This window comes from Myxine glutinosa, chromosome 2 (genome assembly GCF_964187855.1).
Source record: "Myxine glutinosa chromosome 2, kmMyxGlut1.1, whole genome shotgun sequence".
Lineage (NCBI taxonomy): Eukaryota > Metazoa > Chordata > Myxini > Myxiniformes > Myxinidae > Myxine > Myxine glutinosa.
Genome location: NC_136262.1, coordinates 95,208,819 through 95,227,977, shown reverse-complemented (window position 1 = coordinate 95,227,977; position 19,159 = coordinate 95,208,819). Strand labels below are relative to the sequence as shown.

The 19,159-nt window shown below is 40.7% G+C and overlaps 1 protein-coding gene across 1 annotated transcript in view; it reads right to left on the bottom strand.

Annotated features, from left to right (window-relative positions):
- The window catches only part of LOC137422708 (atrial natriuretic peptide receptor 1), a 30,024-nt gene extending 12,315 nt beyond the window's left edge, over positions 1-17,709 (bottom strand). Inside the window, exons 1-8 of the mRNA XM_078771246.1 lie at positions 17,625-17,709; positions 13,010-13,153; positions 12,769-12,890; positions 9,686-9,827; positions 5,406-5,454; positions 4,956-5,063; positions 3,200-3,319; positions 748-841 (exon numbers count right to left, since the gene is read on the bottom strand). Coding sequence (XP_078627372.1) covers positions 748-841; positions 3,200-3,319; positions 4,956-5,063; positions 5,406-5,454; positions 9,686-9,827; positions 12,769-12,890; positions 13,010-13,153; positions 17,625-17,701 — 856 coding nt within the window. The 5' untranslated portion in view covers positions 17,702-17,709. The remainder of the gene's footprint in view (positions 1-747; positions 842-3,199; positions 3,320-4,955; positions 5,064-5,405; positions 5,455-9,685; positions 9,828-12,768; positions 12,891-13,009; positions 13,154-17,624) is intronic.
- Positions 17,710-19,159: the final 1,450 nt, after the last annotated feature.

The following is a 19,159-nucleotide window of genomic DNA, read 5'->3' as shown; positions in this document are numbered from 1 at the left end:
AGCTAGTAGAATTTTTAAGTGATTCTTCATCATTGAGTGATATGGCCAACCAGGCGGAGGTATGGTCTCTACTGAGTGCCGTTCCAGTTTTTCAGTATGCAAAACAAGACAAAAACAGCTAAAAATAATTTTTTTAAATGACGATTTTAGGTGATATTGACCTTTTGACCTCAAAATAAATATGCTTCAGTGACACAATATGCAAACTCTGCTCAAAATTCAAGTCACTCGGATGAAAATTGACAATTTTTAACAACCTTGATCTTTGACCTTGATCTTTAAAAAAACAATCAGCTTCTAACTTTTGATTGATGAACCAAATCAGTGACCCAACTTATAAATGATTGAAATTTCAGGTCAATCAGATGAAAATTAATGATTTTATGCAACCTTGACCTTTGACCTCTCATTCTAAAAACAAACCAAACGGCTTATAGTTATTAATTGGCTTCTAACTTTTGATTGATGAACCAACTCAGTGGCCCAATATGTAAATTCTTAAAATTTCAGGTCAATTGCATGAAAATTGACGACTTTATGTGACGCTGACCTTTAACCTTTTGACCAAATTATTGATTTGTTTTCTCCATATTCCCGTAGCAAAGCTTTGTTGAAATTTTATGACAAAAGCTCAAATGGTAAAAATAACTTACGGCCCGGACAGACACACAGAAGTGATTGCAAAACCCTATCTGACGTGGTGCGGAGGACAGGATAATACAAAATATCAATAAAAATTCCTCTTACTGTACAGAAGCTGGTCTGTTTTCTGTTTTTCAAAAACCAAATCTTGGGTTCTTTCTGCAACTACAGCTTCAAGGTGTTTGCTGTATTTCTCCATCTATAACAACAGAAATTATGATGACAAGTCATCAGGATATTAACACTTGCATAAGTTATGGTAGCAGTCTGGTGGAAATCAGATTTGCCCCGTTTAATGCAGCATCATGGAGCAGACTTCCACATGGATATTTTTTTTAAATGAAAAATTAATTCCTACTTTCATTGCTGTTTATTTTTTCCAGTGATTAGAAATAATTAGCAATTGTAACTGTCAAAATGTAAGCTGAGGTGAGCAGGGGAGGATTCATCTTAGTTGAAGTTGAAGTTGTAAATACATAAGCTTTTTAGCGATAAATACCTGGGGTACTGGTTGTCAAAAGTCGCAAACTTTGGGATACCGACTTGATGTGTGTAATACTGTTGTTTTTCCTCATAAGGACCTGCATTGGGCAGGGATGCTGGGTTCCAGAGCTGTGCTTTAAAATGATCTTTAGCTTGAACACTATTGGAAGAACAATGCTGTCCAGAAAGTATGTAAGCAGCTCTCGTGTGGGTTAAAAGTAACCTCGGTTTGATTGTGTTTTATGACAGGTATAATGCTGTTTTACCACAAGAGAGGCGATTTACGGTAATAAAAAGATAAAGGCGGACCTCCTCTGACAAGCCCCGTTACCTTTTCAAATTCACGTCCAGGGGAAATTGGTGTGCGTTATTGCAAGATATGTAGTTGTTTCCACAGAACGAGACATCACAACGTTTTGGCATCACTTTTGAATCAAATCTTTAACGACATATGCCAAGAAGAAAACCTAAGAACAACATTGAATGTGATGACCGACAACACCAGGAGTTAATCAAATGAAAGAGCAAATACTACATTGGAGTCATCAGAAGGAATCCCAATAAACAAAGAACAAAGATGGAGTCATCAGGATTAATGACCAATTTGTTGTGGCGCAACTTAATGTGTGACACTTCATCACCGCAGAAAAATGCAGAAAAATGACAATTGCATGTTGATTATAACTTCAGTACTTGTGAACCAACACATTACATAAAGAATATAACAATTGATTTTCTAAAACTGAAAAAATAAATTACATGCGACATGCTCGGTAACACTATTTTGGTGATATAACTCAAATCTAAGCACTAACCCTAATGCTAACTGTAACAACCTAAGTACCAAATGTAAAACCAACCCAAATTTTAACCATAACCAGAATCCTAACTCCAATTCTAACCTTAACCTGAATCCTAAGTCCAATTCTAACCTTAACCTGAATGCTAACTCCAAATTCTAACCTTAACCTGAATACTAACTTCAATTCTAACCTTAACCTGAATGCTAACTCCAATTCTAACCTTAACCTGAATGCTAACTCCAATTCTAACCTTAACCTGAATGCTAACTCCAATTTTTTTTTTTTTTTTTTTTTTTTTTTTGTATACAAGATCGAGGCTCGTGAAAGAGCTAACCTTAACCTGAATCCTAACTCCAATTCTAACCTTAACCTCAATCCTAACTCCAATTCTAACCTTAACCTCAATGCTAACTCCAATTCTAACCTTAACCTGAATCCTAACTCCAATTCTAACCTTAACCTGAATCCTAACTCCAATTCTAACCTCAACGCTAACTCCAATTCTAACCTTAACCTCAATGTTAACTCCAATTCTAACCTCAACCTGAATCCTAACTCCAATTATTCTAACATTAACCTGAATCCTAACTTAACACAAATTATATCTCTGACCTTAACCCAAATACTAACGATCATGGAACACTAAACCCAACTCTAACCTTAACCCAAATACTGACGATCACGGAGCACTAAATCCAACTCTAACCTTAACCCAAATACTGACGATCACGGAGCACTAAACCCAACTCTAACCTTAACCCAAATACTGACGATCACGGAGCACTAAATCCAACTCTAACCTTAACCCAAATACTGACGATCACGGAGCACTAAATCCAACTCTAACCTTAACCCAAATACTGACGATCACGGAGCACTAAATCCAACTCTAACCTTAACCCAAATACTGACGATCACGGAGCACTAAATCCAACTCTAACCTTAACCCAAATACTGACGATCACGGAGCACTAAACCCAACTTCAACCTTAACCCAAATACTAACGATCACGGAGCATTAAACCCAACTCCAACCTTAACCCAAATACTGACGATCACGGAGCACTAAATCCAACTCTAACCTTAACCCAAATACTGACGATCACGGAGCACTAAACCCAACTCTAACCTTAACCCAAATACTAACGATCACGGAGCACTAAACCCAACTCCAATCTTAACCCAAATACTAACGATCACGGAGCACTAAACCCAACTCTAACCTTAACCCTATTTTCCATTATTTTCTGGCAGTCGAGTTTCCCTCTTACCAGGTTCATCATCATGTCCACCGGGCTCTTCTTGTTGGGGTTTATATTGTATAGAAGTTTCTTCACCTGTTCGAAGCTGGGTCGATGCACTGGGTATGAGGCCCAGCACTTACGGATCAGCTGCATCGGTGAAAAGGAAATGCAGGAGAGTGGGATAGTTAGGTGCGTTTTACCTAACAAAGCAGGTAACAAGTAACATGATCCCCCAAAAAAATAGAAAACAAATCCCCAAATGAAGTGAAGCCCCAAATGAAGCCCTAAACCCCCCTTAGCCACGTTCCTTCCACAGATCTCCTGATGTCCCTGTTTCGTCCCCTAGTACAATTGTTGTTTTCTGGCCTCACCGTTCTTACCATCTCAGATGAGTGGTGTCCTGCACACTGTTTCCACAGCTTCAATTGGTAGATTAATGACTCCTCTTCCACAGCTTCAATTTCCCCTTCCTATGCCTCCTTCCCCCAAGCCCTCTCCCTCCCACAGATCTCCCGATGTTCCTGCTCTCCATCTTGTTCTCCCACTCCCTTTATCATATGTTTTATGTGTCAGGTTGTCTTTTTTGTGATCAATGTTAGCTCTTACACGAGCCTCGACCTTGTATACAAACAAGTACAAAAAGTTTTAATTAAAACAAAAGCCGCGTCGATGTTACACAATGCCTAAATGCAGCTGTGCCTATAACGTCGATGTTATAGGCACAGGACATTCCTATTGATTCGATTACTTGATGTTATTTTTGTGCAAAGTGAAAATATATCTCGGCAATTTCCCGTGTGTGGCGACGAATTTTTAATATATCTCGGCATTTTCCCGTCTGTTATTTCAGGCGGTGTATGACTGACCATGCCGCGATTTAAAAAATATATATCTCGGCAATTTCCCGTGTGTGGCGACACGTGAACGAAGCTATGCTCCTCTCTCCACATTATTGTGACGACGTATAAATTAAATATTTCATCGTGACGATTGTCATCAAATAGACGAATTTTTTTATATATCTCGGCATTTTCCCGTCTGTTATTTCAGGCGGTGTATGACTGACCATGCCGCGATTTAAAAAAAAAAAATCTCGGCAATTTCCCATATGTGGCGACATGTGAACGAAGCTATTGCTCCTCTCTCCACATTATTGTGACGACGTATAAATTAAATATTTCATCGTGACGATTGTCATCAAATGGACGAATTTTTAATATATCTCGGCATTTTCCCATCTGTTATTTCGGGCGGTGTATGACTGACCATGCCGCGATTTAAACAAAATATATATATCTCGGCATTTTCCCGTCTGTTATTTCGGGCGGTGTATGACTGACCATGCCGCAATTTAAAAAAAAAAAATCTCAATGGACTTGAAGTTACAGGCCTTTGAGAATTCATTTCGTTCTATAAAGGGCAACTTTCATCAGATTTTCTTCCCGTTTTTTTTCAACCGAGTCTAAAACTATGTTAGAGACTGTGAAAAATGAAATGATATATCTAATTTGATTTGAAATATAACTGTGTGAGAGAGGAAGACACCACGGGCCTACAAAACAGGCCTCAAAGCTATGCGAGTTAATAAAATGGTGGATATTTGTTTATATGAAGCCTCTCCCACAATGGGTGGAGCTATGGTTCCCAGAATGGGTGGAGCTTTGAGGTTTTGTCTTCCCTGCAAGAACAACAAGAACAAGAAGAACAAGAACAAGAACAACAGCAGAGGGCACTCTATGAGCAGCGTCTGCGACGCGGCTAAAAATAAATAAAAATTCCTCACCTCAATATATTCTCCAAGGTTTGGACAGTCATTTTCTGCCTTTTCAGCACAAAGATCAGGAAGAGGTGGTCTCCAGCAGACATCTGTTCGCCCAATGTCTAAACCTATCTGCAGCCAACACACAAAAAATATTGTCACTATCTTTGAGGAATGTGATTTTCCACTTGACTTGAATAAGTACAGCAGATTATTTGTGACAAACCAATTTGCAGATGTTTGTCCGAAGGGCAAAGAAGCTCATTGTACAAAGAAAGTTAGATTTTTAAAAACCAGTGGATTAATGTAGCAATTTCACCATCTCTGTTTCTGACTATAATCTCTACACACTTTTTAAATGGCCCAACGATCTTCCATTGACACATATCAATCTCCCTGATTAACTTCACTTTTTCCAACTGCATGGAATGACAATTCCCATGAAAACAATAAATTGTAACCAATAAATTGTACCGGTATGGCATCCATTCTTGTTGCAATTTCCACGAGGATGACTCCATAACTGGGGAAGTGAAATGAAACAGCAGTACATCACATTGGAAATTTGATAGCGTGCTTAGCAAAACGTACACCTGATATAAAGGTATAATTCAATTCAATAAATGAACAGGATTATAACTAATTAATTGACATATGTGGGAAACTGTTCATTTATTTAATTGTGTTTCCATGCCCCCAGTGGTGTTTATAATAGAGGACATGGATTTGTCTCCCCATTGGAGGAAGACCCTCTTATGTTCAGTCCGTTGGTCCTCCTATGGTTGGCAGCGAGTGCCCCTGAAGCATTGGCAGAAAGAGAGTGGCAATCATATGTGTGGGAAAATTGCATGCTCAGTTAGGATCACCCAGGTAGCTCAGTTGGCAGAGCACTGGTATGGTTTTCCAGAGCACCTGGGTTCAATTCCTGGTCTGGGCGTATAATTTCCCCACATATGTCAATTAAAAAGGTATCTATCTATAATTCCAGTAATCTCTGTGTGTTTGTTTGTTTGTACGTTTGTACGTTTGTTTGTTTGTCTGTGACCGCTGTTTCTCGACAACCACGGGTCCGATATACTTTAAACTTGCCAGGTATATTGCTGGTGACGACGTATAAATTAAATATTTCATCGTGACGATTGTCATCAAATGGACGAATTTTTAATATATCTCGGCATTTTCCCATCTGTTATTTCGGGCGGTGTATGACTGACCATGCCGCGATTTAAACAAAATATATATATCTCGGCATTTTCCCGTCTGTTATTTCGGGCGGTGTATGACTGACCATGCCTTTTCAAGGTTTCATATTAATCGGACAATTACTTACCGAGCTATGTCCAAAAAACGATTCAACCAATCAGAGAGCAGCGAGCTATCGCGTGTGCCGAACGTGGCGGACACACTCTGCCTCGGATGGCACATTTGAGAGCGTATTCATTTATTTCACGTTTGCAAACTATGTTGGCGCTATGTTGGCGTTAAACTATGTTTTAAAACTAATAAAAACCCCGGGGGGATTGTCACTGTACTCGCAAGCCGTTCGCCGTTCGCTTTGGCGTTGCGAATGGACCAAAACATTTCATGCACCAAACCATTTCATGTAAAGCGTTCGCCGTTCGCTTTGGCGTTGCGAATGGACCAAAACATTTCATGGACCAAACCATTTCATGTAAATAGAGGGGGGGATATAATTTTAGATATAGATATAGTACGGGCATGCCCTAGTAATTACAATAATAACAGTAATGGCCTTGACAGCTCCTTGGTAGGAGCTTATGTAGAAGCTGAGTGGGTAGAGGTCAGATGAAAAGCAGTTCCATAACATACCTATGACGGTAAAAAACAAAAAAGGGGAAAACCCTCTACATCGGATCTGTCACCATCCGGGTCAACAAGGAATATGCTTGCAATTGGTTACCAGGATCACAATGTGAAAAACAGGTTTCTGGCATCAGGTTATGTGGCATATAGGTAAAGCTGCTTACCTGGATTACTATATTTACACCTTCTGAATGATCCAAAAGAAGATTGGGCCAAACTCCTCAAGTTGCCAAAATGAACAGAAAACGATGATCAATGACAGAAAATAAGGCAGTCCTAGATTTTAGTCAGAATCAAGTAACACCAGAACCAAGGAAGAAATTCAAGTCAACAAAAATTCCAGAAGAATGACTTTTCGGAACAATAAATGGTGATAATGAGAAAGAAAAGAGCTTTGGTTAGGTCATTAAAATAAAAGAGATTAGAAAAAGAAGTTGAAGCAACCCCTCTCCTCCCTCCAGGTATTTAACAGGTAATAGATGTTCACCACCACCCAAAACCTTGATCTTTTCTACTCCCGTTAATACAGCCCAAATCCACCTCTTTCAATCTCCGACTTCATTTCTGAAATTCCTAGTCGTGTCAATTTGTTTTATCCCGTGTATACGATGAAGGGAAAATGCATGGCCTCTATTATGGTACAAGTTTTGCAATTATATCTTAAATATTTAGTTAGATGTGCTCGGTTTACTACTCTAGATGCTGTGGGTCAATGTTCAATTAGTCTAGTAGGAAGACTAGGTCCCCCTGCACCCCCCGGAGATATACTTCTAATCAGTGTTTCTAGATTGGAAAAAATGTGTAGAAAATGACTAGCTATGGCCCCAAGCTGAAAAAATGTCCCACATACCATTTTTATGCAAATTACTGCTGCAAATTTTATGCAAAATTATGCAAATTTTATGCAAATTTTTGATGAGGAGTAGAGTTGAGGGGTCTTTGAGGGCTTCATCGAGGTGCTCTCGGTTGCAAGACTGGGTCATTCTGAGAAGCACAGCAGGGTCAGAGATCATGATGTTCTCCTCCTCAGTGAATCTCTCCATCAACAGCCTCTCCATTGCCTCACACACTGTTTTGAGGCAAAAGAGGGACTTTGCGTAGGCCTTTCCACTGAGAACACCTTTGAGAGATCCACTTGTTACTAGTTGTGCCTCAAAGAGAATCTCTGCATATCCAGAACCACGCATCTTGTGTCCAGTGAGCATCCCGATGTAGTTCATGGATGTGTGGAAGGGTCCAATCGTTACTACATGACTAGCAAATTCATTTGGCCAGCGCCAGATGATGGGAAGGGCTTTCATGCAGACACCCAGATCAAATGTATTCAGGACCCATCTCTGACCCACCTCAGCAGTTGCTGCCTCGGAACGCTTCAGTAGCTCACGAACAACTGCGTTGTCTGTGATCGGTCTGTGCCTGGTGCCTGCATGGCATGGCAATGGCCTGCAGCCTGTGCCTGGGCTAGGGGGTTTCACCTCTGCAACTGGTTCTCCCCCACCCAGCAAATCAACAGTCGACTACTGCACGCCTATCCACCAACCGATCACAGACAACGCAGTTGTTCGTGAGCTACTGAAGCGTTCCGAGGCAGCAACTGCTGAGGTGGGTCAGAGATGGGTCCTGAATACATTTGATCTGGGTGTCTGCATGAAAGCCCTTCCCATCATCTGGCGCTGGCCAAATGAATTTGCTAGTCATGTAGTAACGATTGGACCCTTCCACACATCCATGAACTACATCGGGATGCTCACTGGACACAAGATGCGTGGTTCTGGATATGCAGAGATTCTCTTTGAGGCACAACTAGTAACAAGTGGATCTCTCAAAGGTGTTCTCAGTGGAAAGGCCTACGCAAAGTCCCTCTTTTGCCTCAAAACAGTGTGTGAGGCAATGGAGAGGCTGTTGATGGAGAGATTCACTGAGGAGGAGAACATCATGATCTCTGACCCTGCTGTGCTTCTCAGAATGACCCAGTCTTGCAACCGAGAGCACCTCGATGAAGCCCTCAAAGACCCCCCAACTCTACTCCTCATCAAAAATTTGCATAAAATTTGCATAATTTTGCATAAAATTTGCAGCAGTAATTTGCATAAAAATGGTATGTGGGACATTTTTTCAGCTTGGGGCCATAGCTAGTCATTTTCTACACATTTTTTCCAATCTAGAAACACTGATTAGAAGTATATCTCCGGGGGGTGCAGGGGGACCTAGTCTTCCTACTAGACTAAATAGTTTGCTATGGAAACGGATAAATTTGATGAAGTGCTATAATGAGCTATTTTTCTGGCAACATTTGATTTTTCATTCAGTTGATCCTAATGAATAATTTGGTATCCATGAAAAATTGTTAAAAACCTGGTTTAAAAAAAGAGAGAGAAAAAAAGAAGTTAAAACCGAGTTTGCATAAATGCATAAAGGGAAAAGCAGAAGTTAAAGTTCCTAGCTGACCAGAACACCTGGTGTCTTGTCCAGTCCTAATGAATCCTAATCATCCTAATGAATAATTTGGTACCCATGAAAAATTGTTAAAAACCTAGTTTAAAAAAAAAGAAAAAAAAAAGAAGTTAAAACCTAGTTTGCATAAATGCATAAAGGGAAAAGCAGAAGTTAAAGTTCCTAGCTGACCAGAACACCTGGTGTCTTGTCCAGTGAACAAAAGCCGCAACCTTAAAAGCTGTTTTTAAATGTCAGCTCGGTATGATTCTACCTGCTAAAAGTTACTTCCCCATTTTGTTTTAACTATATAAGAAACTGTTTGAAGACATGAATTTTAGTGTGGTTCATGGTTCGAGTAGTGTGTATCATCTCCATTTGCAAATGTTAAATAAATGTTAAATGAATGATTCAACCAACCTTGTGACTGGTCTAACTTGAGTGAGTTTCGAGTTTTCCCACCACAACAGTATATTCCGGTAACTTAGTGCACCTACCTGTACACATCTGTGGCTGGCACCTCCACAGCATGTTCAGTCATGAGCATTTCAGGGGGCAGGTAAATCTTCTCCAGCTGCCGCTGATAAGTACTCACATACTCGACCATATCCTGCTTCTTGTACGTCTTCAGGCCATAGTCTATTAACGTGAGGTATCGGATGAGTAGAGGGGAAAGTAGGAGTTAAAGAATCACTACCACATAGTCTCACACCTGATGCTTTTCAATTGCAATAAAATTTCACATATTAGATAAAAATGAGAATTTCCTGATATGAAATGAAATGTTCAAAAATGAAGAAAATAAAAATGTCTTTGAATCCTGACAATTCTCACTCTCACTCTGTCTCTGTCTCTCCGAAAAGACCGTCTGGAAAACCCTCCCATCTACTCAACAATCCTCTTGGAGAAGTTCTGTCACTCAAGCTTTTGGGTCTCACTATCTGCCATGATCTTTTCTGGGAAAACCACATTTCCAAGCTGGCCTCCAAAGCCAGTCGCCGACTGGGCATCCTCCGTTGTGCGAAGTCCTTCCTTGGACCTACTGAGCTTCTCACCACATACATCTCACCACTTCAACAAAGCTTTCATCCACAGCTCAATGGAATACTGCTCTCCCCTCTGGGCTTGTGCACCTGCCTCACACCTAGCTCGGCTTCACGCCGTTGACACCAAAGCGTTCAGAATCATTGGAATCTCCCATGATGAAGCTGATTCTGAGGGCCTTTTACTCACTCACCGCAGGCAGGTAGGTGGTCTTTCTGTCTTCTACCGACTCCTCTCTGGTCTAGCTCCCCCTGCTCTGTCCCCCAAATATTCCTACAGGTCGCACAAGATCTGCCAGCAACCCTCTTGTGGTGAATGCCAAAATCAAGACTCTCCTCTCACCTTCACCTGTGTTCTCAGCCATCTATACACCACTTGTTACCTTCGGCAGAGGAGAGGATATTGCATTTGAGTCCGTTTGTTACTTGCAAAATCGAAGATTTTTCAAGTATTGGTCGGTTGCGTTTGTGGTTCTGTCTGTCTGTCTGTTTGTCTGTTTGTTTGTCACCGGCCTACAGGTCACAATTCTAAACCGATCGTCACGAAACTTCACCAAGTTGTATAGGTCGTCCCAATTGAGAAGCCTATTGTTTTTGGGGTCAAAGGGTCAAAAGGTCAACATAGGCTAAAGGTCACCAACTTTGCCAAATTTCTAAAATCCTCAATTTTCATCCGATTGACTTGAAATTTGCAGAGGACTTGCATATCTGGTCACTGAATTTAACCACCAAGTATATTGGAGGTCAACATAGGCCAAAAGGTCAACATAGGCCAAATTTCTAAAATCCTCAATTTTCATCCGATTGACTTGAAATTTGAAGAGAACTTGCATATCTGGTCACTGAATTCAACCACCAAGTATTTTTGAGGTCAACATAGGCCAAAAGGTCAACATAGGCCAAAAGGTCAACATAGGCCAAAAGGTCAACATAGGCCAAATTTCTAAAATCCTCAATTTTCATCCGATTGACTTGAAATTTGAAGATGACTTGCATATCTGGTCACTGAATTCAATCACAAATTATATGTTTGGTGAACATAGGCCAAAAGGTCAACAGAGGCCGAATTTCTAAAATCACCAATTTTAATTTGATTGACTTGAAATTCTAAGAGGATTTACATATATGGTCACTGAATTCAACCACCAACTATTTTTGAGGTCAACATAGGCCAAAAGGTCAACATAGGCCAAGTTTTTAAAATCCTCAATTTTCATCCGATTGACTTGAAAATTGAACAGCATTTGAACATTGAGTCACTAAATAAGGAAACGAAATATTTTTGAGGTCAAAGGTCAACTCAAGGTAAACCTTACAAAATCATCATTTTTCATCTGAAAAATCGTCACTTTTCTTCCTGTTGACCCGAGCTTTGATCAAGATTGTCAATTTTAATCTTGATGAAATGAACAATTTGCTGTATCAATAGAATTTTTTTTCTTGGGGTTGGGGGGCTGATTTTGCAAGTATCATGACGTCTTCTTGTTTGTTTGTTTGTCTGTCTGTTTGTTTGTCTGTTTGTTAGTCCGCACAGAATAAATATGATTTTCTATGCAACCGTTGGTCCGATTGACAGGAAATTTTCACCATAGGGGCAACTCCACCTGTAGAATTTTTAATAATAATTATGACGTCATAGGTCCCGTGGTTCGGCCACCATCTTGGAAAAAACGAAAACCTTTGCACCTCTATATCTCCGAAAGCACTGAATAGAAAAAAATTGAGACATGGCTCGTTGTAAAGAACTCTCTATGTGGAATAACATCTGTTAATGATGATGTCATAGGTGCCTCCATGTTAATGAGGATACATTCTAGGGATAAATTGGTGATAATTTAGGGATAAATTGGTGGAGAGAAAAAATGATGACGTCATCGGTCACGTGGTTCGGCCGCCATATTTGTTTTAACACAAAAGCCTTAAAAACCACTGAAAACACATCCTGGCAAGGGTCTGCAATCTCTGATTGGTTTTTCTTGTTATTATTGTTTCGTATGCAATGTGACTGTTGGTTGCATCACTTTTTCCTGGAAGTGTAGCCGTGCTGCTAATGCAGTGCCCCTATTTCCAGTAAGCTGGTACTCATTTTGCCATCCTCGGAAGGATGACAGGCAGATGAGAGTCAACCCATCTGGTGTTATTTAACGGCACGACAGGGGCTTGAACTCAAGACCCTAAGATCTTCAGCCATAAGCCAACCACATTAATCTTTAAGCCAACACCAGCATTTATGTTATTTCCTCTACGGTATTCTCGTAAGTAACCATTTACATATACAGTAACTTATGCAAGTGGGGAGGATAGATTAAATGAATAAATTTGAGAAACTAAGGGTCAGGAAAGTTTGGGTGCAGAGTGGGAATGGATAGGTGTCATGGAGGAGAGGGACAAAAGGGGAAGGAAGAAGGGTGGGTATATATACTCATTTGTTCCTCTTTACACCTGTGGAACCAACTTCTTGAATTTGTTTGATCTCATTATTTCTTCCAAGCCCAGAAAAACAACATATTTCAGTATTTTTGACACTTCAACGATACCTGTGACTTTACAAGCCCAGCGGTCATCAATGACGCAGTTAGTGGACTTGAGGCGCCCGTGAGTGAGGTGATGATGATGAAGAAATGCCATTCCACGTGCCACGTCCGTCGCAAAGGAAAATCTTGTGTGAAGTTGAAAAAAACAGAACCTTTGATGCAAACTTGATCATTTTTTATGCTGCAGAGTGAATTAATATATCGAGAGAGAATGAAAGATTCGCACTTATGATTTTCATCGAACCTGAAGCCCCAGTTAAGGGGGATGTCTTCATTGAGTAGTACATCATGAAGACTCCCCTTCGGGCAAAACTCACTCAATACTGCTACGTGTGGTGACTCCACCACCCCACCGATGAACCGGCACAGGTTAGGGTGTTCCATCTCCCTGCACACACCCAGAGGTCATTATGTGTACAATGATGGTTCATTTTACCCATTTTGCATCGTGTGTATGGTGGTGATTTTAGTGGTGAGGACATTGGACTACCATCCCAGAGGTTGTAAGTACAAATTTGGTGGATGACACAGTATTTATTAAGAATTTGAATTCTTAGGTTTTGAAAACCAAACTAGTCTCAGTAACATTACCATGTTGCTATTGGATTGTTGGTAAAAACGCAGTTGGTTCATCAATGATCTTCAGGGAGGGAGTAATCAGTAATCTGCCTGCCCTACCTGGTCTGGTATACATGTTATGCCAGTCCACACATTGTGGTTGGCTCTTAATGCCTTTAGGGAAATTTGGGATTGGCTCCAAAATGTTTTTTTTATGTCTTCGCCGACGTAGTCGACGGAGGCATTATGTTTTCAGGTTGTCCGTCCGGCTGTCCGTCCGTCCGAGATAGGTTTTCGTTACCGCGATAACTTGAGAATGGCTAAAGGGATCTTAGTCAAACTTGGTGCAGGTATATATAATGAGGTAAAGATTAACTGATTGGATTTTGGGGTCACGAGGTCAAAGGCCAAAGGTCAGAGGCCTTCTTCGGTAAAAAATACTGTGACCGTGATAACTTGTGAACCAGTGTTGGGATTCTGACCAAATTTGGTACACTTATGTAGAATGATGTAAAGATGAACCGATTACATTTTAGGGTCAAGAGGTCAAAGGTCAAAGTCTGTAATAGGTCTATAACTTTAGAACGGCTGAAGTGATCTAATTCAAACTTGGTACAGGTATCTATCTATAATTCCAGTAATCTCTGTGTGTATGTATGTATGTATGTATGTATGTATGTATGTATGTATGTATGTATGTATGTCTGTGACCGCTGTTTCTCGACAACCACGGGTCCGATATACTTTAAACTTGCCAGGTATATTGCTGGGGACCCGAGGATGTGCCTTTTCAAGGTTTCATATTAATCGGACAAGTAGTTACCGAGCTATGTCCAAAAAACGATTCAACCAATCAGAGAGCAGCGAGCTATCACGTGTGCCGAACGTGGCGAACAGACTCTGCCTCGGACGGCACATTTGAGAGCGTATTCATTTATTTCACGTTGGAAAACTATGTTGCCGTTAAACTATGTTTTAAAACTAAATAAAACTAATTTGCGATTCATCGTAACTGCGATTTGCGACCTTCCGGACAGTGAAGACTTCACTTCCGGCAGCCAATCACAGAACGCGTTGTTGCGAGCCGAGCCGAGCGCGTGCGCCATTACGGTTCGTAATTCGATTTCTTCCGGAGAAAATAATAATTTCTCGATTTCTTATGCGCATTATTTCTCCCAGAGCGAAGGGCGGAAGCGAAGAGCGTTGTTTTTTTTGTTTACGGGCGTACGGGCGTACGGGCGGGGTAGAGCGTACGGGTAGCGTTTTTTTTTTTTTTTGGCAAGGAACGGGCACCCACGTACGGGCATGCCCTAGTGTTTAATAATGTAAACATGAACTGATTAAATTTTGGGGTCAATAGGTCAAAGGTCAGAGGTCATGCCAGGTAAAAATGTGCTAACTTGGACACAGCTAAATGGATTTAAATCAAACTTTATACAAGTATTATAATGATATAATAATGTGGGCGGAGGCATATCAATTGACGCCGTGACGTCGAAGAGTGCCGTTCTAGTTTTTTTTTCGGAAAAGGCGGTGCTGTGAAAATGCTGCTGACTGAATAGCAAAAAAGACCAGCTTTTATGAGCAAGTTATCGATGCCTTGAGGCATTGTCTTGCATTAGCAATCGCGAGTCAAATATAATGGGAATTATAGGATTGTAAAATAACTCAAATAAAGACTCATTAACTTGATAATTACTTCTGTAATGTTGTATTTCATGGAGTTTATTTGTGCTGTTGAGTTTTCTCATGATCGCTACACTGAAACAATTTACGGTGAAGAACGTCCAAAGAGGTACCCACAAGGAGACGTGAATAATATTGTTACGGGTTTCCTGGTGTGAGTGCTGTGTGAGGTTCACGAGGTGGTTGCCCGGACCCACCACTAGACCTGACACACTGAAACCACAAGCAATGGATAACTCCATGGCCCAATGGGTTGCTAAACAACCGTGGATTCTGGTTGAGGTAATTAAATCTAGCAGGGTCCTCATACCCAGCATCACGTTACCTGATTGTGTGATTAAATTATTCCAACTGGAGAACCAGGCTCTTAACTTCACAGACAGTCTACTTATTACGTACATGCCGAGCAAAACCATTGGTGGGAGCAAAACTACCTTATGGAGCAAATTAATGGAGCACAACTTTCCTCTATTTATTAAGTGCATGCTATGCCGAATTAATGAAGGAAAAGAGCCAAGAGCAGGTTTGAAGCAGTTTACCAAACTAAGCACGTATTTACAGAAAGGCAATAATCAAGTATGGACAGAAACAATGCAGTGTCATAAATAAAGTAATTATCCCCTTGCACATACAAGCCTATTATCTAATTTTACTTACACTTGGACACAAGACAGGCGTACCACAATAATCCTGGAAAAGTAGAGGGGAAGAGCAAGAATATAGAAGCAGTATGAGGTTTATGTGTGGCCTCTTGCTCACCCTATGCAAGCAGATGGGCATGTGTTGATCCCAAAGTGGAGGGAAAGGAATGTGGTGGTGTATGGTAGCTACATGTAAGGAGAGGTGCAGCGTAGGTGGTGTAAGCTTAGAAGAAAAGGTGTGAGGTGCATGTCAGTGCCGTGGCCCAGCTGGGATGGAGGTCAATTGTTGATAGCTCTTTTGAATTGTTGATAACTCTGTGCATCTGATGTCGACGAATTAGGGGTTATTAGAGAAAGAAAGTAAAGAGTGTGTAAGTCAGTATGGAGATACTCCTAAACACCAAGGACCTTGTTGCATCGTCCGTTCTCGTGCCTCGCCCCATGCTCATCTCGCCCCAGTGCAGCTCGTCTTGGCAGGCACTCTCTTGGCATGAACAGGTCGGCAGCTTACTTCATGAATGGGTTCCCAGTGTATACATCAGCAGGCCTGAACAGCTCTGGTCACTCACCTTTTATCTCTCCCAGGCCAGGCGTGGCCTCGAAGGAGCAAAGTTTGTGCAAGCACTCTCTAACCCCGTGCGAGGGATGGCTCCAGGGAGCAAGGGTTACCTACCCCATGCCTTCTGACCCCGCAAGGAGCCTCCTAATTGGCTCGTGCTCACCAGCTTTCCAATGGGTAAAGTGCAGAGGCGTTGCAGCAGAGATCTTCTTGAAGAATCTATTGTGCTCACCCTGCAATGGAGAGCTTCTTGAACAATTGATTGCGCTGGCCCTGCAGTGGAGAGCTTCTCGAAGGAATAACCACAGCGGCGCTGTAGTGACAGTTCTTTTCAGCGCTGGGATTGACTTGTAATATGGTTGTAATATGTGTGCTGTGTGGCTTGTAGCGTTGCGTGCCCAATTTGTGCCGTGGCATAAGTGCTGGGGAAGGAAGGATGAAAAGGGGGGAATTCAAATAGGTTTGAGGATGGAAGGGATGGGAATGGATTTCAATGAAGTAAGGCTCATTAACCAGTATGTGGTTTGAGAGGTAAATGGTGAAGGCTTTTAGGGAAGCACGGGGAATAGAGGTTCGGGAGTGAAAGGGTGAGGAAATGGGATGGAGGAATAAATGGGTGGAAAGATGGATTGAAAGTGCATTTGAAGGATGGAAAGATGGAAATCACAAAAGAGAAAGAGTCTGCTAAACCCACACAACACATCTTCCACATCCCCTGTTACGAAGGGATGGATGGGACATAACTAAGCACACTTACTAATGAAATGTCAAAGGGTTTCTTATGTGTTGGATGCAGTTCCCCGGGGTCCTTTTCCCATAACCACAGCAATATTATATTGTGGAGCAAATATGATATAAATAAGACCAGAATGTCATTTCCAATGCCACGAGTGCCAGTTTTCAGGATGAATTTAATAATAACAAAGAGGTGCTGATACCCTAGCTCCCCCTCCTTTTGGGTGGTATGAGTTATAGATCTGTGTAATATCAAAGCTAAATCTTGAACGGTTTTTTAAATATAGCGTACACAAGCCAAATTACTGAGATGATTGCCATGGCAACATAATTTAGCCAATCACTGCTGCGATCTAATCAGGCTGAGATAATATCATGAGGAATAGATATCTGCAATATGAAAGCTAAATGTTCGATGTTTTTTTGAAATATAGCATACACAAAAGTACATGGACAGATGATTGGCCATGGATGTGGATCGGTCAATCGGTCGGAGCTCATATTAAATTCCCTTTTCTCCGAACTTGTTAGAGGGGCGAGAGCCAAAAACTCCATCAGCAGAAACAGAATAAATGGACAAGGTATTTGAGAAATACAAAATCTGCTATGCATGCTGGTAAACTCCAGAATAACAATGCACCTATCCAGGTGTTTAAAAATAGGTTGGATGTTGTGGATACCTGACTTGTTTAACTTCTTCACGAATAGTTTTTGTTAGAGTAAAGTTCCGTTGCTTTATCCACTTCACAGCCACCATTCTTCCATCGCTGAAAATTTGAAAATGAAAGAAGAGTTATTGATTTTGCAAGGCATATGCTTTGTATTTCCATTTTTTATTGATGTGATGTTAATGTATTCTTCTTTCTACCATGATTAATGGGACTTCATATGACATCATCAAAGTGCAAATACACAGTTGTGTACATATGTTAAACAACAACAAAATAATGTTTCCCTCAACATATAAGGGAATTTCTTTTTCATCTGTACTCTTTTTCATGCTGAAGATGAACATTTGAAATAACGAATCAGGAATGGATACTATGAAGTACTGAAAATCCCAAATCCATGGACATGATGCTAATAAAAGAGCAAAACACAAACACACACATGCGACATGCATCTATTAGAGGGGTCAATATATGGTTGAACCCCCCAAAAAATTGATACAAAAGGTTTTTCAATGGATTCGGGTACCATTGGGCATGATAAATAACATACTAAAAATCTAGTAACATCTGACTTCCGGAAAGGGGTCATTTTCAAGATGGCGTCCAAGATGGCCGCCGGGAGCTTAAAATGGCCATATCTCAATTATTATTCAACCTACAAAGGTGGTTTTGGTGTCTAACCCTGGGTTTTAGGGCCCAAGGAATCCAATTGAATCAATAAAATTACCATCAGTCAATTATTTATTGACAAGTCCAAGATGGCATCCCAAGGTGACATCCTGATCCACTAAAATGGCTCTGTCGAATAGTAGTCAACCTAGAGAGATTTTTTCAGTGTGTATACCTAGGTTTAAAGCATCCAGGAAATCATCAAAATTACGTAAATAAGCACAAAGTAATCAGGTAATCCAGTAAGCCAGGTTTACCAGCCCATTAGGCATTTGTTGTCTTATACAGTTCGTCGCTAAGGTATGTCGTATGTCCTAAGGGTATATATATATATATATATATTTAAGAAACTGCATTTGTGGTTTCTGCATCAGAATATATATATATATATATATATATATATATATATATATATATATATATATATATATAATATATATATATAAAGGAGGAGTGTCTGTGTGTGTGTCTGTCTGGATGTCCGCTTATAACTCAAGAACTACACATCGGAGAAAAGTTTTAGACACAGATTCGGAATCAGCATAAAATCCCGGTGGTTTTAGGCTACGTTGTATTTTAATATCAATGGTTTAAAAAAACAGCGCCAGCTGCAATTCCATGGTGTAGTTTGTGGCGGCGCTAGACGTTCGGGGTGTATTGCAATGGTTTGTCGGGTTTGGCTGTGGGTCCAGAATAGCTCCCATTTCCTTATGTTCCTTCCACTTTTATTTTGATTCTTCTGTTACAACGCCTTCCTTATCTACCTTATATCCCCCCCGACGAGGCCTCTACATAATTTCATGCGGCAGAATTTCATGCATTTTGAGTGAAAGAAGTGAGACGAAGTTGTAGGAGGAAGAAGAGGCGCGGTAACT